Raw genomic sequence first — 25,946 nt, 5'->3', positions numbered from 1 at the left:
TGTGTTAATAAATGTTAATTAATAGTTGTAGGGGATTCTATAATCCGGATAGAATAAATTGTCACCAAGAGCGCCTCAAAGGAATGGTTTGCTGGCTCCCTGGTGCCAGGATTCGGCAAGTCGTGGAACGGGTGGATAAATTACTGGGAGGAGCTGGTGATGATCCAGATGTTGTGGCCCTTGTGTGGACCAACGACAGAATAAGTAGTAGGTGGAGGAGCCTTAAGAATAATTTGAAAGAACTAGGCTACAAGCTGAAGGGAAGGCCCTCCAAGGTAGTATTCTCAGGAATACTACCTGTGCCATGCGCATCACAGGAAAGACAGCGGGAGCTCAGGGAGTTAAATGCATGGCTTAAGTCTTGGTGTAGAGGAGAAGTCTTTGGGTTCCTAGAGCACTGGCCTGACTTTTCATTGGGGTACGAACTGTATTCTGCAGATGCTTTGCACCTAAATGGAAGGGGGTCCACTGTACTGGGGGAAAGAATTCTAAGGGGGGTGGCGGAGTATTTAACTAGGGCTGAGGGGAGGTGAATCTAGAAAATAATGAGGCAGTTAAGTTAGAGAGAGGTCAGATTATATTGGTTGGGGGAAGAAATAGAGCGTGGGGAGAGGACTAGGCAACAGGATAAGGAGATCATTTTGTTACAAAACAACATTGAAAATAAAAATGCCCAAATAAAGTAAAATAATAACATTTCTGATACCAAACGTGGCAAATTGAAATGCAAGTTAAAGTTTATGTTCACAAATGGCAGAAGTCTAGCAAGCAAAATGGGGGAGCTGGAGGCCTTGGTACTAGAGGAACATATTGATATAGTTGGTGTTGCTGAAACTTAGCTAGACTCTTCACATGACGGGGCTGTAAATCTAGAGTGTTTTACACTATTTCAGGAAGGCAGGACAAATAGGAAACGTGGTGGTGTATGTGAGAAGTGATATGAAGGTGAGTGTGAAAGAGACAATAGTGGGTGAAGATTGTGAGGAGGTTGAAATTTTGTGGGTGGAATTACAAAGGGAGGTAAACACTGAAAAAATTACTTTTGGTGTAATCTCTAGATCTCCCAATATAACTGAGGAGATGGAAGGTCAGCTGTAGTGATAATGGGAGATTTGAATTACCGGTATATTAATTGGTGTCATGTTTCGGCTGCAACTGCCAAGGGGAGACATTTTCTCAACATGTTGCAGGAAAATTTTATGGCCCAGTTTGTGGAAGACCCGACTAGAGGTGAAGCTTTGTTGGTTCTGGTCATTTCTAATAATGCAGATCTTGTTGGGAACATCAATGTTCGTGAAAACCTCGGTAACAGTGACCACAATATAGTTAAATTTTACCTATACTGTAAAAAAATGACAAAGAAAAAATGATCGACTTGAAGCACGTGAAATACAAAAAATATATATACAATTTTTATTGAATAGAGACATGAGACAAGTAAAAAGATGGAATAAGGATGTCACACAATAAAAAAGGACGTCACATCAATCATAAATCAGATGTGCTAATTTGGTCAACATGTTGGAAACAATAAGGTATTATGGCAGCAAATAGATAAATAACAGCATACCTGTTATACAGGTATGCTGTTATTTATCTATTTGCTGCCATAATTTGCTGCCATAAAATGCTGCCATAATACCTTATTGTTTCCAACATGTTGACCAAATTAGCACATCTGATTTATGATTGATGTGACGTCCTTTTTTATTGTGTGACTTATCCTTATTCCATCTTTTTACTTGTCTCATGTCTCTATTCAATAAAAATTGTATATATATTTTTTGTATTTCACGTGCTTCAAGTCGATCATTTTTTCTTTGTCTGTTTCTCATGCTAAATCTTTTGATCGACGCACCAAGTGTATCTTGGTCAATACTTAGGATATGATAATGTGCCGCTCACATAACTAGCAACAGTGCTTTACAGTGTAAATGTTGATGCTTCGAGCACTATTATCATTATCATATTCTGTCTGTTGGTATTCTTTTGGTCTATATCCTATACTGTAAAAAACAGACACAGGCTGGTCGGGCAAAAACACTTAATTTAAAAAAAGCTAATTTCCCCAGGATGAGGGCTGCAATTCAGGATATAGACTGGGAAGATTTTAAAATCCACTTTGTATAAATATAATGATAGTTCAAAATTTATTAACCCCACATGGCTTACACGTTACACAAAAAGGGCATTTTAAAATTACAAATCTGAGGGTACAGCTGTAGCCTTTGTAAAGTACAAACAGTTAATAAAATCTGCAAAAATGTATAAAATCAGCAAAAATACTAAATGAAAGGCAGGTGGTCAAGGATAGCAAAATAAGTCCCAAAAAATTCTTTAAGTATATAAATGCAAAAAAAGCCAAGGTCTGAACATGTAGGACCCTTAGATAGTGGTAATGGGGAGTTGGTCACAGGGGATCAAGAGAAGGCAGAGTTACTAAATGGGTTCTTCAGCTCTGTATATACAGCAGAAGAAAGAGCAGCTGCTGTAGCCGGTGCCAGTGCTGTTAATATATCAGTTGATATACTGAATTGGCTGAATGTAAATATGGTCCAAGCTAAGCTAAATAAAACATTTTTACATAAGGCTCCAGGACCCGATGGGTTACACCCTAGAGTTCTTAAAGAGCTTAGTTCAGTTATTTCTGTCCCCCTCTTCATAATATTTAGAGATTCTCTAGTGACTGGTATAGTGCCCAGGGACTGGAGCAGGGCAAATGTGGTGTCTATTTTTAAAAAGGGTTCTAAGTCTTCCCCGGGTAATTATAAACCAATAAGCTTAACATCAATCGTTGGAAAAATGTTTGAGGGGCTATATACAGGAGTATGTGACAAAAAATAGTATTATAAGTGAGAGCCAGCATGGTCTTACTAAGGACAGAAGTTTTCAAACCAAACTGATTTGTTTTTATGAAGAGGTAAGCAGAAGCCTAGACAGAGGGGCTGCTGTGGTTATAGCGTTTTTGGACTTTGCAAAGGCACTTGACACTGTCCCTCATAGTCGTCTAATGGGTAAATTAAGGACTATAGGTTTAGAAAGTATAGTTTGCAATTGTATTGAAAATAGGCTCAAGCACCGTATCCAGAGCGTTGTGGTCAATGCTTCCTAATCTGAATAGTTATAAGTGGTGTACCCAGGGCCACCATCAGAAATTTCTGAAGGAGCAAAATCCCTGTGTGGCCTGGGATTCCGCAAGGATCCCGTCCTGGAGCAGCTCAGTCCATCGTGGGAACGGGGCCTAGCTGAATACAACATTTTTTGTTTGTTTGCGGGCACTGGCTACAAGGGGGGGCTGTATGGCACGATCTACAAGGGGAGGTGGGGGGCTGTATGGCACTGTCTACATGTGGTAGGCTGTATGGCACGATCTACAAGGGGGACGTGGGGGGCTGTATGGTACTGTCTACATGAGGGAGGTGGTACTGCCTACAAGGGGGAGGTGTGGGGCTTTATGGCACTGTCTACAAGGAGGAGGTGGGGGCTGTATAGCACTGTCTACATGAGGGAGGTGGGGGGGCTGTATGGCACTGTCTACATGAGGGAGGTGGGGCGCTGTATGGCACGATCTACAAGGGGGAGGTAGGGGGATGTATGGCACTGTCTACAAGGGTGAGGTCGGGGCTGTATGGCACTGTCTACAAGGGAGAGGTGGTGGGATATGGCACTATCTAAAGGAAGGTTTATGGCACAATCTACAGGGGGCACTATCTACAGGGGGGCTGTGTGTGGCAGGAAGGGAAGGGGGGCATTATACTGTGTGGGGGCCACTAAGCGGAAATTATACTGTGTAGGGGTACTACATGGGGCAATATACTATGTGTGGCAGCCAGGGGAGGGGGCATTATACTGTGTGGGGGCCACTAAGTGGACATTATACTGTGTAGGGGCACTACTGGGGGCAATATACTCTGTGTGGCACTTAGGGGGCATAATACTGTGTGGGCATAATTAGAGGACAAAATACTGTGTCCTTGAAAGGGTTATAATATATTATTATTATTATTATTATTATTATACTGTATGGGGGAATTAATGGGGCATTATACTGTGGAGGGCATTATACTTTTTTTATGAGGCATTTTTTTATGATGGGGCTGGGGCGCCGAAAGATAATTTTGCACGGGGCGCCATCTATCCTAAGGCCGGCCCTGTCACTACCCACCACAGGTTTGAAGGCTATGTAAACCTTTGAATGTGCTTTTTGCTGTTTTACCGCTCTCTTTGGTGCTACTTTGTAAATACTTTTCTTTATGAGATACAGCTTCTTTGTATCCTGTATACAGAGCAGCTGTATCATGCACTGAAACCTTTATCTGTCAAGTCAGCGGGACTGACGGGTTCAGTGTCAGCGGTTCCTGCGTGTCCCTGTTCATAATTTAGATTTGATCGATAACAGGTGGATCCTGACCCGCCGACACTGTAGCCGTCAGTCCCCCGGACCTGACGGATACAGATCTCAGCGCACGATACAGCTGCTCTGTATACAGGATACAATGCAGCTGTATCTCCAAAAGTAAAAATCATTTTTAATAAAAAGTATTTACAAAGTTTCATAACACACAGTAATAAACTTTTTTTTATGTAAAAAAAGGTGTACATAGCCTTTAAGATCTCTCCCCCTCCCCCAGGTATCCTCTCTACTTCCTCTACCCCTCCCTTCAGATTTCCTCTTTTCCCCCCGGTTATCATCCCCCTAGTATAATGTCTCCTTCAGTGTCATCCACCCTCCATTATTATCTCCTACCAACTGCACCATCATCTCCCTGTCCCCATTGTCATCTAACCCCACCCCCTCCGAACCCCCCATAGAAAGCAAGTGTCTTACCCAAGACTGTATGATCCTCTGTACACTGAAGCATAGAATTGTATAACTAGCAGCAGCTCTACGACGGCTCTTATCTCCTGTGCTCCGTAACGGGACAATAAACCTGTCTTCTCCCTCTGAAACACAGCACAAAAGATAAGAGGTAAGAACTGCTACTAGCGATACAAGAATATGAAGCAGAGCTGATTTGGACACACTAAGTGTTTGAGCATCCACTTGGCAAATGAGGTTTAATGTAGATAAATGTAAAGTTATGAATCTGGGTAACAATAACCTGCATGCATCATATGTCCTAGGGGGAGCTACACTGGGGGAGTCACTTGTTGAGAAGGATCTGGTGTACTTGTAGATCATAAACGAAATAACAGCATGCAATGTCAATCAGCTGCTTCAAAGGCCAGCAAGATATTGTGTGTATTAAAAGAGGCATGGACTCGCGGGACAGGGATGTAATATTACAACTTTACAAAGCATTAGTGAGGCCTCATCTAGAATATGCAGTCCAGTTCTGGGCTCCAGTTCATAGAAAGGATGCCCTGGAGTTGGACAAAATACAAAGAAGAGCAACGCAGCTAATAAGGGGCATGGAGAATTTAAGTTATGAGGAAAGATTGAAAGAATTAAACCTATTTAGTCTTGAAAAAAGACGACTAAGGGGGGACATGATTAACTTATATAAATATATTAATGGCACATACAAAAAATATGATGAAATCCTGTTCCATGTAAAACCCCCTCAAAAAACAAGGAGGCACTCCCTCCGTCTGGAGAAAAAAAGGTTTAATCTGCAGAGGCGACATGCTTCTTTAGGCCTTATTTACACTAACGTGTTTCACGTCCGTGAACACACAGACCTAAGTAACTCAATGGGGCCGTTCAGACAGTCCATGATTTTCACGCGTGTGTCCGCTGCGTAAAACTCACAACATGTTCTATACTTGAGCGTTTTTCGCGCATCACGCACCCATTGAAGTCAATGGGTGTGTGAAAACCACGCGCAGCACACGGACGCACTTCCATGTGCCACGCGTGATTCACGCTACAGTTGTTAAATAAATGAAGGGAAAAAAAAGCACCACATTCATTGCAGTTTCTAAGCATCAAAACCGCGTGTCATAAGGATTGCATATGCGTGAAAATCACACAGCCACGCACCAAACACTTATGACACACGGAACTGCAACGCGCGCAAAACGCTGCTTTTTTTGCGTGTGCAAAACGCACACGTTCGTGTGAATTTTGCCTTACTGTGAGAACTGTGAATCTGTGGAATATCCTACCGCAGGAACTGGTCAGAAGGCTTTAAAAAAGGTTTAGATAATTTCCTAGAACGAAAAAATATCAGCTCCTATGTCAATGTGTAGAATTTTTGTTTCGTTCCTTACCGTTTTCCCATCCCTTCGTTGAACTTAATGGACATATGTCTTTTTTCAACAGTACTAACTATGTAACTATGTAACACATGTTAGCAGGGACATTGCTAGGATCTTAAAAGATGGCAAAAAATGCCCGAATAATCATGCCAAAGATTGTAATAAATCTAATGTACAGCCATTCTAAACCAAGTAAGGCCCCATGCACATGACCGTATTTTTTCCCTCCCGTAAATACTGGCGTAAATACGGGTCCGTAGTCACCCGTATTCCACCCGTATTTACGGACCCGTTTTCTCTGCTTCTAACACGTAGAGAGAGACATTGCACTGCACTAATCGGCAGCCCCTTCTCTCTATCCAACACTGATAGAGAGAAGAGGCTGCTGATCGCCAGCCTCTTCTCTCTATCCAGCTCTGATCGACAGCCTCTTCTCTCTATCAGTGCTGGATAGAGAGAAGGGGCAGCCCTTTCGAGCAGAGAACGCAGCGATAGAATAAAAAAGAAATTTATACGTACCCCGGCCGTTGTCTCGGTGACGCGTCACTCTTTTGACAACCAGTACGACCTCCCTGGATGACCTGGCAGTCCATGTGACCACTGCAGCCTGTGACTGGCTGCAGCAGTCACATGGGATGAAACGCCATCCCAGGCGGCCAGACTGGAAGAAGAAGCAGGGAGTTATGGGTAAGTATGAACTTTTTTTGTTGCGGGTTTTTGAAGGAAACATTTGAAATCTATATTGTGAGCGCAGCGCACGGTACTCACTGTCCAGCGGTAATCACTGTCCAGGGTGCTGAAAGAGTTACTGCCAATCAGTGCAGCCCCTTCTCTCTATCCAGCACTGATCGTAGCCAAACGTAATTACGGGAGCCCCATAGACTTCTATGAGCCTGCCTGTGCTGTAATTACGGGCTGAAACAGGACATGTTCTATATTTTTCAACGGCCCGGGCACCTTCCCGTAAGCAAACGGGAAGGTACCCGTGGCCAATAGAAGTCTATGGGCCCGTAATTACGGGCCGTAATTATGGACGTTTTTACAGTCGTGTGCATGGGGCCTAATACAGTTATACAGTGCCAAAATAATACTTATGCATTGCCAAATAATACTACCATATAGTGCCCAAGTAATACCGCCATACGCTGGCAAATAATACCCACATAAAGTGCCAAATAACACTATCATACAGTGCCAAATAATACTGCCAGAAGTGCCTGAATAATACATTCTTACAGCTAGTGAATAATGCCACCATATTGTGAGTGAATAAAAAAATGCTATAAAGAGACCAAATAATTATTACATCATCACATTTCGTGCAGACTAAAGGAATAACAATACTGTTCAGACACAGTCAATGCACAATAAAAATAACAATGAAACACATTGACTCACTGTCAAGATCTTCTCTTATTGCATTTGTTCACTTTCCATCTTTACCATCATGCCCAGACTGTCATGAATTTTTTTGCCTTTTGTCAGTTTGCCATATGGACATCTTTGGATCCTTATTTTTGCATCACACCTTCCACCAAATGTTTTAGATGAAATTGTAACCCACTAAAATGCTAACCGTAGAGCATCAAGAATAAATGTAATATATGTCTAAAGCTTGGAATAGGGATATAAACACACTAGCAGATTTACCTGGGACCACTAAAATAATTATATTTACTTTTCCAATAATCTGCACAAGTTCCTCCAATTTAAAAAAATACATATTTTTTTTATTAACATACAATAGAAAAAGTCCCCTATTTTTAAGGATTGTCCAGGAATTTACAGACGGTGACTACCAGAGCGTGTCCCCACAAATAGACACTGTCATACAGTGGCCTCTTACACAGTGCCTGTCGGCTGCCCCTTTAACAGTGTTGCCTGCTGTTCCTCAACTGTGTCTGCCAGAGAGCCCTCATTCACAGCAGTGCCTGCGGCTGACACTTCAACTGTTGCTTCCTGTGAGTGCCCCTAAAAAATAAAGTAAACAACTAAAACTAAAAAACATACTGTCGCAGTCTACTTTATTTGAATAGAATAAATTATTTTAGGAAATATCTTGATCAAAGACAAAAAATAAACGATGTGAATGTCATGCCACTTTAATTTAGAATACAACAGGCCTGACAACTATCTGAGAAAAAATGGGTCCTAGCATCCATCAGTGCCCATGTATTAACTTAATTGGCTGTTGTCAGCAACACGGCCTCTCAGTCAGATATACTACATTATACTCATGTTTTTCTGTAAAAAGCAGCATTTGCATTTTATTAAGGCCAATGGTTCAGTTTTTTTATACAGTGAATTATGAACAAGGCCCACACATCAAGTGACACATATGGGTGTGTGCCCAGAAAAGTAGATCCATGAGTCTGTGTGCCAACATCTCCACTAGGCTTCAACTCAAACAGTGGAAGGTGCCAACTATAGTTCTAGCTACAGCAAAACGTTGCTTTTGACTTTTTATGTCTTCTCTTGAGCTATCAATATTTACTTTTAATTCCAATGTTCCTTAAGCATTAGTCAACGGTTCACTAAAGTGTATTGTATAAATATATAGTGTATTGTATAATATCTGGAGGGCTTTCCTTGTAAAAAGTAAAAAACATAATGTTTCATAGAGAACCAATACACCCCTGATTACAACAATAAAATGTTCTTCAGGTGTATGAAAAGCTTCTTGTAGTTTTAAAACATTGGTTTCCAACTTCAGATAATAGAATAATAACTTTAAAAGATTTGACTGGGAATATTATATTTGATGACAAATTATATATTTTCTATTAATGGACATATATATAAGGATACGTTCACATGGAGATTTTTGTCAAGCAGAAAAAATCTGGCTCAAAATTCCTTCAGGATTTTAGAGGAAGGTTTTGGAAAGACAGCATTTTTTAACGCTTGTTTTAGACTTTTTTTCTGCCTTTTTTTAGGCGTTATGTTAAATGAATCAAATGCAAAAACTGCGGGCGTTTTTTGGTAAAAACAATGGGCCCAAAAAATGCTTCAAACAAGGGCCACATGTTTTTTTTTGTTTGCCTCCCATTGATTTTAATGGAGGTACAGAGGTGGATTCCACTGTTATGATCGAGCATGCAGTTTGTTTGTTTTTCCACAAAAACTCAAAAACCGCCAGGGGGAAAAAATGCTCTGTCTCCTATTTAAATCAATGGGGGGAGATTTGGGGCATTTTTGGCATTAAAATCAGCGGCAAAAAATGCAGAGTGATCTGGGTCTACTAGAGCTTCATTTTGGTCCAAGTTTTTTTTTCTCTATAATCTACAAAGGAGCATAGCTAAAAGCTCATGGACCCTGGTGAAAATTATTTTTGCCCCCCCCAACTTCTATTCACCGTCAACGGCCCGCAACTTTCAGCTGCATCGCTGGGTCTCCTAAGTGACCCATTAATGCAGCACTAGCAGTCAGGGGCTTTACTAAAGTCTTAAAAGATCAGGGTCACAAGCCCCAAGACAATGTTTTGCCCCCTTCAAAATGTATATATAAATATATTGGAGCATATCTCTAGGACTACAACCCCTATTGCTATGCCACTGGATAAGATTAGATACAGCGGCTCAGCAGACAGTATCACACATCATTGGCTTAGATACAGGGCACATCAGACAGTATCACACATGATAGGCTTAGATACAGGGTCCAACATACAGCATCAAACATGATGGGTTAAGATACAGGACCCAGCAGACAGTATCACACATGATAGGCTTAAATACAGGGCCCAGCAAACAGTATCACACATGATAGACTTATATGCATGGCCCAGAGGACAGTATCACACATGATAGGCTTAGATACAGTGCCCAGCAGACAGTATCACACAGATAGGATTAGATACAGGGCCCAGCTGACAGTATCACACATGATAGGCTTAGATGCATAGCCCAGAAGACAGTATCACACATGTCAGGCTTAAAAAAAGGGCCCCAACAGACAATATTCTTACACTTAGGGTATGTTCACATGGCAGCGTCCGTTACGGCTGAAATTACGGGGCTGTTTTCAGGAGAAAACAGCTCCGTAATTTCAGCCGTAATGGCATGTGCAGGCGTCTTTCGCTGCGTCCATTACGGACGTAATTGGAGCTGTTTTTCCATGGAGTCAATGGAAAACGGCTCCATTTACGTCTGAAGAAGTGACAGGCACTTCCTTGACGCGGGCGTCTTTTTTACGCGCCGCCTTTTGACAGCGGCGCGTAAAAAAAATGACTGTCGGCACAGAACATTGTAAGACCCATTCAAATGAATGGGCAGATGTTTGCCGACGCATTTGAGCCACATTTTCGGACGTAATTCGGGGCTAAAACGCCCGAATTATGTCCGTAAATAGTGTGTGTGAACCCAGCCTTACCCTCATCACTCCTAAGCCAGGTCCTCTCCGGCTTCGGGCGCAGCACGGGTCCTGACGCCATTCACCATCACAACGTTGTGTGCCGTGCACATAACTTCGTGGCGTCATGACGCTAAAAGGCGTTAGGACCCACGCTGCACCCGGACCTGACTCAGATCGAGGCGGGTAAGTATACTGTTACTGTAGTTACATGGGGCAGTGTAATTTATTACATAGGCCCCAGTTACTACAGTTACAGTGGAAAGTGGAGGGGGTCCACCCTGGCTTCGGGGCCCGGTTTCAATTGTGACCACTGCGACCCCTATAGCTACGCCCCTGAATGTACATGACAAGTATAATAACTATGTAATTGCTTTTCTTATAATTATCTAGGTATTGACGTATTAGGGCTTGTCCACACGTAACGAAATTGATACGTTTTTTCAGTCCAGAATTGTGGACGGAAAATACGCAGCAGAATACAGTAGCAGCAAAGTGTGTGAGATGTAACAAATCTCATGCATATGCTGCATAAAATTTCCGACCAGAAATTCACCTGCAGTGCGTATTTTTCGTTCCACAACATGTCAATTCCTGCTGCAGAAAGTGAATTGAATTGCTGCGAAAGAAAACGCAGCAAAATCTGCAAAATTTTCTGCAGTAAAAGTCGCTGGAAATAGTGTGTTTTTTCGGCAGCGGAATAACTGCTAGTTTTAATGGAAATGCTGAAATTTTCTACAGCAATTACATTACATGTGGACAAGTCCACTGATGGCCTACTGTAATGCAATGAGCCTGTGAGTGTGTCCTACATCTGGTACTATACAATGCAGGTAACACTTCCTTTATTCTAAATAGCCAAAGCAAGCTCTGTGCAGGAAATTGAGCCTGCAAGAAATAATTTGAGATTTCAGCTCTGAAACAAGCAGAACTGTGAATGCAACTTCGAATTTTAACACAGGGTGTAACTCAAGATCAATAGAAGATAAGTAATTTAATGTACTCACGAAGTAACTTCACCTTCTTTGGAGAATCGTTCTACATTTAAACGTGAAGATACACTTAAAATAACAATAAAGTGTACAAGTCATTGAAGTCAGTTAGGGAGTGTATACTTTATAATCCCAAATACATGTTTATCACCAAATACCTTTAATTCACTAGCTAGGGCAAGGCATATACTTGAACAAATCAGCTTTAATTGCAAGTATTACATGACTTGCATGGAACTTGCGTGCCTTCTTTTTTTACCCCATGTCTTTCTAATTGACATATCTGTTTTGCATGGGACTAAAAATGAAACAGCTTAATTAATTTATTGCTTTAATTGTATTAAAAATAGTGTTGAGGCAGGCTATGCTGCTGCTATAGGGCGGTCAGGAGGTTTGAGTTGAAAAGCTCCTTTCCTTCCCAATCAGCATCATACACTTCTCTCCATTCATACTCAGCACAGCGTGATCACACATTAACGTTACTGAAGTGTCTTGAGAGTGAATATACATCGCTTCCAGCCAGGACGCGATATCTATTCACAATCCCGACACTTCGGTAACATTTGTGTGGGACTTACAGCTCAGCACATCGAGATCCCGCTGTGCTGTCATTTACAGTGTGATCTCGCGAGATCACGCTTGCTGCCATTAAGTCCCACACAAACGCTACTGAAGTGTCGGGATTGTGAATAGACAGCGCATCCTGGCTGTAAGCGATGTCTATTCACTCTCAAGACACTTCAGTAACGTTAATGTGTGAGTGAGTGACAGCACATCGTGATCTCGCAAGATCACTATGTGCTGAGTACATGAATGGAGAGAAGTGTATGACGCTGATTGGTCAGCGTCATACACTTCTCTTTACAACGCCCACTTGGTCATAAGCTAAAAAATGCCCAGTTGGACATTAAGAAAGTAATTAGCATAAATACCAAGGTCATAACTTGGTCAAAATTTATTGTTTTTCTAAATAAAAAACACTGCTGTAATCTACATTACAGCGCCAATCACATTATGTAGAAGATAGGCCACTTATAATGTGGTGACAGAGCCTCCTTAAACTCAAGTGGCTTTATCCAAAACAAGAACTAAACAATAAAGAAGAGTACCTAATAATGGCAGCCATAAACCCCTGAGAATAACAAAAATATGCCCCATTTTATACAATTTACCACAAAAAGGGGGAAGAGGTGGAAAACTGCACAGTGGGTAGTAGTGCCCATTCTAATCCATTATTTCCAAATCTCTCTATCCTTCTTTTAATAAACTCACTTACTTTCTCCAAAAAGTTTTCGGTTGGATTTTGGCATTAACATATTCATCAGCCGCAGGAAATAGATATATAGAGTTATAGTGTTGTTGTTGTGACCAGCTCACATACCAATCGTCTACATCAAATATGTATTAACACACCAGAGGAAATGTAATACAACACTGTTTCTTTCATTAGCTTATTTTAGTATTTCCTCACTGGACATCATGGTTTTGCTTGACTGATCCTGACAGCACATATTTCTCTACATTACTAAAATGCTGTTAAGCCATCGAGTGAACCCTTTTTCTGTTCATTTTAGCATGTCAAACCATTAAGTACATCCAAAAATATACTAAAGTGTATGCTTCACTTAAATGAGGTTGCATACAGTAATTCAAATATCTGTGTGACCCATGCAGAACGTGGTTAAGATCCTGTCTAGCTTTCAGTTCAGAAAGCAAAGGCATACAGTCTCATTCAGGACTACCCAGACGAGCCTGTTTACCTGTTATAAAACAATCTGGTCTTTATGTTCCTGCTAGAACTTTCTAAGTCTGCACTCCCTCTTCTGGTAGATTCTCGGTAAATTTTTCATTGAAATTGAGAAAAACATTCAAGAATTCAAGAATTTGAGCAGCAATGATAACTTTATTATATATTTTTAGTCCACTGCAATCTATTCCTAGGTCATTAGAATCATTCATGGTTTATTATGCAGATTGTGTGCCGCTTCTTATGACATCCTGAATTTGTTAAAGCCGGAGAGAACTACATAAACCAGGGCTATCCTAGGAAATGAGAGGTATTCCCTATGTTTACAATCATACCCATACAGGGCAGTATAGTTTTCACACTTACATTTTCACATCTCCTTGAGTATTTCTCAACAAGATGTAAAAATAATATAATCTTATGACGGAACTCAAACTCATAGTTGTTACTTTTCTCAGGCACGACTAGGTAAACAGGAAGCTCAGTACTAGGATAGCCTTTTCTGTATTTTCTCAAACAAGGTTTCCCATTTGCGTCATCAGCTACATCATTACGCTTATAGAAGAATAGCCATTTCTTACATAGAGTCTTGCATTCCAGGAGACGATTTAGTCATGAAGGAGGTGAAGAACTGTCTGAAAACCAGAACAGTGTAAACAGTTATGGTGTTTGCTTGACTTGCCAGATTCCTGTCTTTACAATATAGTGGAAGGAGGAAGAACAGCACTTGTTTGCACTTCGTCTCATTTCATTTGATTTTGTCTATATACATCTATGTATATATTGATATACACAGTGTTGGTTGATACTCTATTAACCAAAATAACCCTCCTGACTGTCTAGTGCCATTTAATATAGAGGACATTGTGTCAATTTGAAGTTCAAAGACTAGACCCCATACAAAGTTTCATAGCAAAAACACATTTCGTCTGATTTTCATATGACTGTTTTATTAAAAAAAGCGTGGTGTCTAGAAAATGGTGGATTATAAAAAAGGCACTAACAGAAATGCCACAGAGTACCTGGCAGAAGCCAAATTCGGATAAAATGTCTCTCTGTATTGAAACAAACATTCAGCAACAAAATGTGTCAAAAGACAAAATGTACCCCAACACCATCCAGTTTAACTTGTTTTTCTCTATGAATATAGTATCAGAGAAAGGTTTTATTGGCAAAATATAAAAACAAACCCACTTCTAGTAAATAGTGCATGAACAAACATTCTTTGGGTTGAAAGGAATTGGTTTTGGAATCCAGTGTATGAGACCAAATATGTTCCTGTGGCTTATGACTCTCTGATTCAGGGACACTCAAAAATCTTGTATAAATTCCCAGGAACACGGAATAGGAGATTAATGGTAATTCTAAATCATTCAAGTACTGTATTTAATAGGCTCTATATACACACCAAAAACACAGGTTGTTTTTGGCAACACAAAAAAGAAGGTAATTAGATGGTGTCAAAGGGATAAAGATGGCACATGCTAGCGACCGCCAGTGGGATTTTAAAGCAGTACCGGATGCAAGTTTCCTAACATAACGATACCCACATTTCTGTCAATTAATTTAGATTAAATATTAAGAGCCAAGTAGTTTTATTTAATGATTATAATTTGGCAGACTAAGGCAACATGTTAAGGCAGAAGCTTTGGTGTAGGAAAGCGTGTTAACTCAAAAAAGTCTTGTTAATGTGTTTCGCAAGGGAATAGGTATAATTACTTAAATTGCTGTTTAATGTTATGTATTACTCACAACAATACATATACTGTATTTGTACTAGTTGTAGCAATTTGCTAAAGCTTCACAATTGAATGCCAAGTAACACCCATCCAATGTTTACTGTAAAAATATGGTCTAGGTCATCTTCCCCATTAGTTTACAATGAGATAGAATGACACTACTACAAAATTATTATGGTTGCGTTGCTGCTTGAGTCTCCTCCACTTGTCAAGGATCAGATTACAGCTGCCCATAGAAGTCTATGGAGAGAAGAGGGGGAGAAGGAGAACAGTAGCAGAGTGAGAGAGAGGCAGAGAGACACAGGTGCTGCAGCAGCTTCCTGGTAAGTGTTACTTTCTCACCCCAGTACTGATTCACAGCTACATTGCTCAGTGCTGTTGTATGTTGTCCCCCATGCTGCTGAAAGTTCTATGTATATGTGATAGATTTAGGAGAGCAGGATTCTTCTCTTCTGTGTGTACAGTGTATGGAATACATGATAACAGTTAGGCTCTACCCACTAGTTCAGAGAAAATTGAGGAATAGAGATAAAGTCTCAAGAGGGGAAAAATGCTAAAAAAAAATGCAGAATACAAGTCATATAAAGGCCAGAAATAGGGTTATTCCTTATGTACATAGCTTGTTCTGAAAAGTCACCTGAAATGTTCTTTTATAAGACATGGATATTATTTGATTACAAATATATCATGTAGCTTTACCTCTTTATTCCTGCAGCTAACCAAAGAGGAAACCATGTTAAAGGGAGAAAAACCGCCTGGCTGGAAATGAGCTTCTTAAATGAGGTCTAGAAATAGGGCACCTTAGACAGCGTCCGTGTTCAGAAGGTTAGCTTAATCGGAAGCCTGGAATAAAACACACACACACTTTCTTTCAAGACATTGTGAAAACCTTAAGACAGCTAGAAATAGTACCTGGTTTAGCAAGTGTTTGGGCTATCACAGAGATAAATAGCACACTGTGCAAATCTCCATATAGGGCCAGACTTCCTCTGTCTGTGCATTGCGTACAGCTTTTGGCTAAAGTCTTGCATTCCTTCGATATGTTTCTCTGGGAGCTTTTGATTTCCGTTTTGAGGGCTGGCACAGACCTTCAATTGCTCTAATAAGAAAATGTCTGTGACTGAAAGCTGAAAATGTGCAAGATTCCTTCTTTAAGTACACAAACACTTCAAGTCTAGCCACTTTCCTGTAGTTCGTCCAGTTTTTGGTACAGTATGTCTGATACCTGATCAAATGACTTAGAAAAAGCAGGGAAAAACTTAAAGGGAAGGAATGTAGTAAGATCTCCACCTGTACAATTTACAAGACCCGACTAAACTAACTGCTGCATTTGAAGCAGATGTAAACCTACTGTATATAGCTGTGTAAATATACATGTGCTGCCAACGGAGCTAAATTCCTCATTTTACCAGAAACATATGTGCTTGTGAAAGAATTCTTTATATAAACACCTGCAAGAAAGTTAAGAAAACTGGACATTAACTCCTACAGGTATATATATATATATAATTCAACAACACAGTGTTTTTATCATAGGGAGTTCCATGGGTACTCATATATAATACATACTACTAAATGGAAATAAAGAATAGGGTTTAATTGAACTGAGCCCAGGATGTGCCCAAAGTTCATTATATAGTTGGGGCAGCAATGCAGCCACCAAGAGCAGATCTTGAGAGCCATATCTAAAAGAGCTGATGTGCTTGCTAAAATCCAGGACATCCGTGGACAAAGACTGCAAACAAAGGACACTTAGCACAGTCCCTAAAATTTGCACTTGAAGCTGAATTGATACATTATATACTGTATATAAAAAACACTTGGTTCAATAAACCTTATTAATCCTATGCCCGGGAACCCTTTTAAAGACTACAGCTCTATAGAACGTTCAGTTTCCCAAATTATCTGTTAATACCTTCACCATGATAATCAGCTGTATGGTCGTCATCTTTGCCCTTGTAAAAAAAAAAACTATGCACAACTTTGACTTGTTAACATGGACGTTGGGCTGACAGATTGACGTCAGTAGCATTGATGATCTATATTTTGACATTTGGTTTCATCGTATTGATCACTTTTGTTTATTGCTTTATTATTATTGTTCTTCAGGATTCCAGTTCCCTTATTGGACAGTGAGGACTTAGACCAATATGTACTTTGTACCAAAAGAAACAATGCATATTGCATGTGCTCTTCTCTGCTCCCCTCCCTTCAACAAGAGAACAGCTGTTCATCAATCAATGGCCTGTGGCTACAAAACAGGGACATCCCTGCGTGACCTTATTACTGCGACTAGTGAATGACATCATAGCTATTAGCTGATATTAGGAAAGCTCCTGGGTATGTTCAGTCGCATTCTCCTCCTCTCACACATTATCCTGCCCATAACTTTATTTATAGAAAAGTATGTGAGAGTTGTAACCTTTTGTGTACCGGAGAGACTGTAGCATTCATGGTTCCTGGGCAACCAGAGCCTACTATCAAGTGCATGAACACTATCTTGACATAGGCTAGTGTAAACATTGATATAGTATTCCTATTTTTTTCATCTAAAAAGTGACACCATGTATTGCATAGGGACAGTAGTAATTGCAAACCATTACAAATGACTTTAAATCATAGAAACCTGTTTATAAAATTGGTGTTCTATTATAATAAATGAGAACATTTGGGCAAGTACATACTATTCCTTTGTTCAGACCATAGAAGTGACATCATCTTTCTTTATAGTAATATTTATAATACTTTACATAATTCTATAAACGAATAGAAAGGTTATTACCAGATGTTCAAATTAATTCTTTAAAAATAAAAGTCGACTTTACCAAATTGTAACCCCATAAGTAAGCTATTATACAATAACTAAATTATACACATTTACACACATGTATATAATATGTAACATGTAAATGTCCAATAATGTGTATATAAGTAAACATTCATTTTCTGGTCGTGTACATGTTGCATAGAATAAAAGTCAAAGCATATTTTCTTCACAAAATAATACATATACAATTCTTCTTTTCTTAAGCTGCCCCTCCCTGGTGTAGGTTTCTTATAAAACAAGACAGAATGTATTTTTATATTGTGGTGACATCTCACAGTCGGTAGTGTTAACAAGATTATTGTAACATGAAAGTGGAATGGTAAGGCAGTCTGGAACAGAGGTTAGCCATACAAAAACAAGGTTGAATCCTCCTTTTCATATAAAATTATAGAAGGCAGAGTGGAAATTATATAAAAGCAAGGAGAAAATCCTATTTGATGGCGGGGATACAGCGCCTTTTTTGTGCTGTGGAGTGTGCCAGTTTTTTCAGACAGAAGGAATGTGGAGTGTCAAGGGGTCAGGATCAATCCGGTGTGAGCTGATGGGGCAGGAAGGTTGGGAGGAATGTGAGGAATGTCCCTGCTTGTGTAGGACTCCATTCAGCTCATTGGCCTGTCCCAACAGCCGGTAGCATATAAAAGAGCAGCAGTCCCTGCTAGACTCACACAACAACTCTTCCAGAACCTGAGAGAGGAATCAAATTCAGCAAACAGGGGCTGAGGAAGGAGGCTTAGAAACTCGGAAATAAAGCAAGAAATCCTAAACGAGATCCCACTGAGATCTACAGACAGAGAACGACAGAAGGAGACTTTCTTTTGACATAAAGAATATTGAACAATGGCTTCAGGAAAAGTGACAGCTGCACTCCTCATTGCTCTGCTCTCCTGGGTAAGTTGAAATGACAATCATTTTAGGGGAGACTAAGATATTTACTGGCCTTGATGATCAGGATATTGAATATTGTTTTCTTACATTAATATGCATTTATACATGCAGTCAATGTATGAAAAGCATACTGTTTAGCTTATTGATGTTTTTTTTATTCTGCATTGCAGGTATGTGATGCCCAGGATTGCAGTGGGGAATGCCAGTGCCCACACAGGGTACCTGAATGCGAACCTGGTGTCAGTCTGGTCCAGGATGGATGTGGCTGCTGTAAAGTGTGCGCTAAACAGCTGGGTGAACTGTGCACCGATAAAGATGTGTGTGACCACCACAAAGGACTTTTCTGTGAATTTGGGTCAAGAATGAATAGAAAAATTGGAGTTTGCACTGGTAAGTTACAATCGGGATATCAATAGTATTTGCTAGAATACACTGGATAGTTATTAGAAAATAGACAACAGGTGATTGTGATAAGGGGAGAGAAATTATACTGTTTAGTCATCTATTAGGATTGCAGATATGCTGTTTTTTTATCATTTCATTTAGCTCAACATTACAAGCTTATGCTATTTTATAAATCACAACACCTGTATGCATATATTGAGCATGTACGGCATGTAGAATCAGCCCTTGATAACCAGTATTCTACTTAATGGACCAATTTTGCATCTGAATCCTAAATGGTATTATTATTATTCTCTTTCTAGCCAAGGAAGGAGCTCCGTGTGTATTTGGAGGCATGGTCTATAGAAGTGGAGAGTCTTTCCAAAGCAGCTGCAAGTACCAGTGCACTTGCCTGGATGGAGGAGTGGGCTGCGTTCCACTGTGCAGCATGGACATCCGTCTCCCTAGCCCTGACTGTCCCTTCCCACGAAGAGTAAAATTGCCCGGCAAATGCTGTGAAGAATGGGTCTGCGATCAGCCTGTGGAGAAGACCATGGTTGGACCTGCTCTTCCTGGTAAGTTGCAGTCTGTCATGGATTTTATATTATTATATTACATGGCACATTTACATCATATTTTCTGTCTATACTTAGTTAAAGGACAGTGGCAAAACATAGCTTTACAGTGCCAAACTATAGATGGAAACATAGGCATTAAATTTATTGTCTATAATCCATAACTTAATAAGTGATTCTGAATACAGTTTTTTGAACGGAATTTTAATGTTTCATTATTTTTTATCCACAGCTTTCAGAATGGAGGAAACTTACGGTCCTGATCCATCTCTGATCCGAGCTAACTGCTTGGTGCAGACCACTGAGTGGAGTGCTTGCTCAAAGACCTGTGGAATGGGAATCTCTACTCGTGTTACCAATGACAATGAGTACTGCAGACTTGAGAAACAGAGCCGACTCTGCATGGTCAGACCTTGTGAGGCAGATCTTGAGGAAAACATTAAGGTGAGTTAAGTTTTCAGTGTTAAAGATTAACACGTTAATATAGCAAGCAAAGTATAGTCTTATATGTAATCATTCCTCAGTCAAACATTCCATCATTCTACATAGTTACATAGTTAGTACAATTGAAAAAAGACACATGTCCAGTTCAACCAAGGGAAAAAAACTAATGTAAGGGATATGGGTAAAAACTAAAGAATGTTGTTTTACCTCCTATTGATACAGAATAAGGCTAAAAAAAAAAAAACAACATAAGGCAACAGGCCAATCTGCTCTAAAACGGAAAAATTCCAAGTCGTGATTAGACTGTATCAACATTCAATACATACTAATATTTGTACAATTCCATATAACTTAAAATGCTGTAATTTTATATATAAATACATAATTAAACGTTTACAAAATATTATATAGATTTCTCATGTACATTATTTTTTTATTTCTCCCCAATAGAAAGGAAAGAAATGCATCCGCACTCCAAAGATTTCCAAGCCAATCAAGTTTGAGCTTTCTGGCTGCACAAGCGTGAAAACCTACAGAGCCAAGTTTTGTGGGGTTTGCACAGATGGCCGTTGTTGCACCCCTCACAGAACAGCCACCCTCCCAGTAGAGTTCAAGTGTCCTGATGGTGAGGTCATGAAGAAGAAGATGATGTTCATCAAGACATGTGCATGCCATTACAACTGCCCAGGAGACAATGACATCTTTGAGTCCATGTACTACAGAAAAATGTACGGAGATATGGCATAGTTCCACAGGACCACACCTAAAAGACTGTATAACTTGAAATGACTTTGCATCTCATTGCTAAACATAATTTTATAGCACAAGAACGTATTTAAGATTGTTTAAAGGAAGGTCTTTGTTTTTAAGACTTGATTGTTGAATGACCCCAGCCACTGGTTTGAAGAAAGCAAGATGAACCAGACCGCCAAAGCTGCCCTGGGTGCAATATAATATCACTGTACATTCGCTGGCATCATACAGTATTCACTGAGTATAGTGATCTATTTTGTACCCAGTAATGCAACTGGAAAAAGCTCTTACTATTTTTATATACACTATATAATGAACCAGCACCATGTCAGTGAAAGCTGGAGTTAACACTCTGGCTCCATTTTGGTGCTAAATATAGTAAGTTGTTCTTGTGGGACAACTCATTTTTAGCAAACCCTAAGTAAACAAATTGAGTGGAATGGAAACTATGTTTGTTACAAGACTGGAAAGATTGCAACACGCTGTATGGCATGTTGTAATCTTGCTTTTTATAGTTATTGTACATAATGTATATATATTTTTGTACAGTTATCTAAATTAACTTAAAATTGTTTGGTTCCTGTTTTCCATTTTTATAATGCTTAAATATTTTGATAATCTGTTTTTTATTATTATGTTCTCGGTTCCCGATAAGTAATACTTGTCTGAAGAAATACAAGGTATAAAATAGATTATCAAGTAAAAATTATACTCGGTGACAAAGGACTACCTATGCGACACTAGGAAGTAATAGATATAATAGACATGTTTGTATTATTCAAGCTTTAATGAACAAATGTTGAAAATCTTGAAACTGCTTATGATTTTCACTGTGATAATCTGTTTTTTACTTTGTTTATGACTGTACTTTTGTTTTCAACATTTTATATTTGTTGAGAAGTGTGACCAAAAGGTACATGTTTGCACTTTTCTAGATGAAAAATAAAATATTTTATTTTTTATATAAATCATCTGTGTTTTGGTTCTGTTCCTATTCGATTTGGTATTTAAAGGGGTTTTCCCATCAGAGATATTTATGACATATCCACAGGATATAAATGTCAGATAGATGTCAGATAGATGCGGGTCCAACCTCTGGGACCCGCAACTATCTCTAGAACCCGTTCTACTGCTCTGTGGTGTGACTGAAGCATGTGATTTCCGACCATCAATAACAGAAATAGCGTATCTCGCTGAGCTACACTGAATGGTAGTTACGGAAACAGCATAGCTCGTATGCTACGCTGCTTCCGTAAATGCCATTCACTACTATGGGAGTTACAGAAACAGCGTAGCTCAGTGAGCTACCCTGTTTCTGTAATGCATGGTCGAAAATCACATGCTTCAGCCACAACACAGAGCAGTAGAACAGGGTTTAGGGGGCCCCGTTCTAGAGATATGTGCGGGTCCCAGAGGTGGGACCCGCATCTATCTGACATTTATGACATATCCTGTGGATATGTCATAAATATCTCCGATGGGAAAACCCCTTTAATATCACTATTAAAAAGGTATTATGGCTTCAGCTTATTCTCTGTAGAATGAGAAGGTGTACAATTTTCCAATATACATTCAAGGGGGGAGAAAAATCTGTCCTGGTCATGTGATGGACACACGCACAGGTGCAAGGCTTGTTACAGTTCAGCTATCTGAGCTCCCTCTTGTAACAAGCCATGCACCTGTGTGGTCATCACATGACTAGGACAGATTTTTATCCACAGGGAGTAAATAATGAAGGTTTCTCTTGAATAACTGCAAGCAGAGCTCCTGAAATCGTGACATATATATACACACAGAAAGTACATTAAAACACGGTACTACTTTTCTTTATGAAATTAACAATATTTATTTGTTGAAAACCATTTTGCCTTGGCTCTCGGAGGTGACGTGATTAGTGGTAATTCACAGAAGAAAAAAAGTATAACAAATCTTAAAATGTTAATCTTTATGCAAAAAAAGAGGAAATAAATACATTTAAAATGACGAGACAGCAATTTCTCTATCGATCTTGGGTGCTGCCTTTCTTCTAAACATGAACTTTTAGCTGGAATAGTATTTTTGGATAGGATATAAACTAAGTATATATTTGACTTGCATTAAAGTCTGAACTGAAAGGGAAACAACCATTGGGATATGCCTCACTAAACATTAGTTTTTTTCTGATATCCCTTTAAGTGTGAAACTATTTGGCACCAATTATGCTAATTGTGGCGGGGGGTACAGAACAACATACCACATATCCTAAAAACATATACAACTTCTCTCCAGCAACCTTACTCTCTTGGCCACTGGACACTGCCATGATGGTCTCAGTTCATATAATAACCAAACCTGCGTCCCTCCCTTAACCCTGTATTATCTGTTTATTCCTGCTCAGAATTCATTTTAGCAACAGTCCTGTAAACAGAGAGGTGTTCAAAATAAAATGTTCTTTGTTGTTCCTTAGTCAAGAAGGTTACTAGAAGGTTAAGGGTATATTTAATCTGATGATATGTATTGTGACCCCCTAAATTAATTTTTTGAGAGCTGTTTAATAGGAACCACTAGCACCCACTAGCCAGGGCATCCAAGTAACAGGATCCCTTGGCAATAGTAAATAGCCCTGCTTGTTTACTTCTAGTAGTTTCACATTTCTTTATCAGACTGCATTTGCATATTTCTGTTAAACAGTAGTGTCCTGTTAATGGTTACCAAACTGTTGAGGCGATTCCTGTAAACATACTAGCAAAAGAATATGGACCAGCTAAGTGTGCCCTTGTTGAATCTGCTCACCTGCAAGGTTCCCTCAAACCAACCTGCCATAACCTGACCCTTCCATGAGGCTAGCAGATTGCAAAAGACTTGGGAAATTCCACAAGATACTTTTTATTGGTGCTGACAACTACTCTATCATGAAGAATACTTTAAAGAATAAGGCTCTGTAGACTGGCTCTGTTCATGCTTTTCAACTGAGGCAATAGTTGGGAGGATATCCCGGCATATATCTCTGATGGAAATCTGTGATGTATAGGCACACAGTGGCATGTGTCGCCCTTGGGACTGCATAGTATAAAAACGTATACTGCACAGTAAACATTTTTCTACTGTATGGAATAACATAGTGTACTACACTATTCCATATAGCAAATCATGGTATGCCGACGCAAACCAACTCTGGGGTATACACTGGGTGAATCCGGGGGTGTGAAGGACTCTGGAAACGTCCAGGGCATGCACGGCATGTAATACCACGTCTAGAACTGCGAGGGAGATATCCTGCTGTCTATTGCTTTCCGCAGCAGAATCAGCTGTTTGCCAGGGGTGCCAATCACCTGATCATGTCCGAAAGGGGTTGAAAAGACTCTCTCAGTATAACCCTGAATGTTATGGGTTGGCAAGCCGATTTTTTGAGTAGATCATATGGAAGATGCAAGGACAGGCTGACAATTATGGTAGCCAAGTTGGGTAGTTTGTAACTGGGGAATTTTCATTATTATTGTTCATATTTGTATGATATAAAATGAACAGAACCTTCTGAGGTAGAGGAACATACAAGGGTAACCTTAGAGTAGTTAGCTCTAGCACTTATTGTCCGATAAAGCTGGGGCTTTTAAAAATTGTCTGTATGTATGTGACACTCTGCTTGCAGTATTGGTGTTGGGGTACTTATAGTACTGTTAATGGGAAAGCACTTTGCTGGCACTGTTTATAAGCGGCAGTTCACGGTGTCAAGGATATGGGGGTATGTGGAGCCACTGGGCCACTGCATCGTAGCGGAGTTGCAGCTGTTCAAACAAAATGTCAAAAACAGTCACTAGGGCCAGAGTACCTGGATTGTTGGCTTGTGCTGAGCAGATGATCAGAAGCACGCTGGTGCCAGACTATTGGAAGCTGGTTTGTGTCAGACTATCGGAAGCAGGTTTGTGCCGGAATGTGGGATGCTGGCTTTTGCTGAACAACTGAACATGGCACAGACGCTGGTCTTGAACACAGGAGTCATCTCGGACAATGGACTTGAACCCAGAAGTCATCTCGGACGATTGACTTGAACACAGAAGTCGTCTCGGACATTTGATCTGGCACGGGCACTAGACGGGTTATGGGATACAGGATGCAGCCAACGAACCATTTGCATGACAAACACTGGGAAGACACAACATTGCTAAGGCAAAGTGGAAGTGAGCAGAGTTCTTCTTAAAGTCCCAGGTGTACAGGCAACAGCAGGAGGAGAGAGCAGTGTGTGCCGGCATCTCTGTGGGAGAAAGCAGTGTGTGCCGGCCAGGTTCCAGAGATCTGTGGTCGCGGCTGCCGGTAGAACTCCGCTAAGTCTGTGTAACGTACTTGCCTGCCATGCTTCAGTGCTATTTCTTACTCCCTCCAGCGCCGCTAAAATAAGCCTAGTGACGATAATGACAGGGATGAGGGCCATCGCATGCACAGAATGCATATTTAAAGTGACTGTACAGTGGCCTAAGTGCCAGTTATAGGGTTTTCACTAGTTGTTGTAATTCTGCATATAGAACTTGAACCTGAACTACAGTTGTGACCCAGCTTTCCTGACTGCTCTCATGGACTTTCTAATGTACCACATATCAGGCACATTGTTACCAAAATCTTGGCTCGTCTGATTACTCTCATGTCATACTCCAATGGTGTTGCATATCCTACTCTGTCTAACCTTAATTACCTGTCCTTTGGCTCAACCAACTATGCTCTTGTTTATTCCCCCAGTACCGAATACTTGAATCTGCCTAAACCATGTTACCAGCTAACACCAAAAAGTTATCCCTACATGCTGCAATAAGACCAAATTAAACATATCGTAGAAAGATACAAAAATACTTTATTGTAGACAAACAACACAGTTGATCAAGACACTTTAAAAATGAATACCCATAAAAACAATGTACAATCAGTACAAGGAAATAGACAGTGTTGAGTATAAGGCAGGGCAAACAATGGTGGTACTATGCATACTATATCATTAAATATGAAGTATGTACCATGGGTGTGAATATACTTGTACCAATATTACACAGCCTATTACCTGAATTATGACCACAAAACATG

The 25,946-nt window shown here is 40.0% G+C and overlaps 1 protein-coding gene across 1 annotated transcript; it reads left to right on the top strand.

Annotated features, from left to right (window-relative positions):
* The first annotated feature begins 18,533 nt into the window (after nucleotides 1–18,533).
* CCN2 (cellular communication network factor 2) lies at nucleotides 18,534–21,818 on the top strand. Its single transcript, XM_075864267.1, has 5 exons — nucleotides 18,534–18,744; nucleotides 18,912–19,131; nucleotides 19,449–19,700; nucleotides 19,933–20,144; nucleotides 20,595–21,818. The coding sequence occupies exons 1-5, from the start codon at nucleotides 18,694–18,696 to the stop codon at nucleotides 20,889–20,891; spliced, it is 1,032 nt and encodes a 343-aa protein (XP_075720382.1). The 5' UTR covers nucleotides 18,534–18,693; the 3' UTR covers nucleotides 20,892–21,818.
* The last annotated feature ends 4,128 nt before the right edge of the window (nucleotides 21,819–25,946 follow it).

Source organism: Rhinoderma darwinii, chromosome 4 (genome assembly GCF_050947455.1).
Source record: "Rhinoderma darwinii isolate aRhiDar2 chromosome 4, aRhiDar2.hap1, whole genome shotgun sequence".
Lineage (NCBI taxonomy): Eukaryota > Metazoa > Chordata > Amphibia > Anura > Rhinodermatidae > Rhinoderma > Rhinoderma darwinii.
The sequence above is the reverse complement of the archived record's forward strand: the minus strand, read 5'-3'. Positions and strand labels throughout refer to the sequence as shown.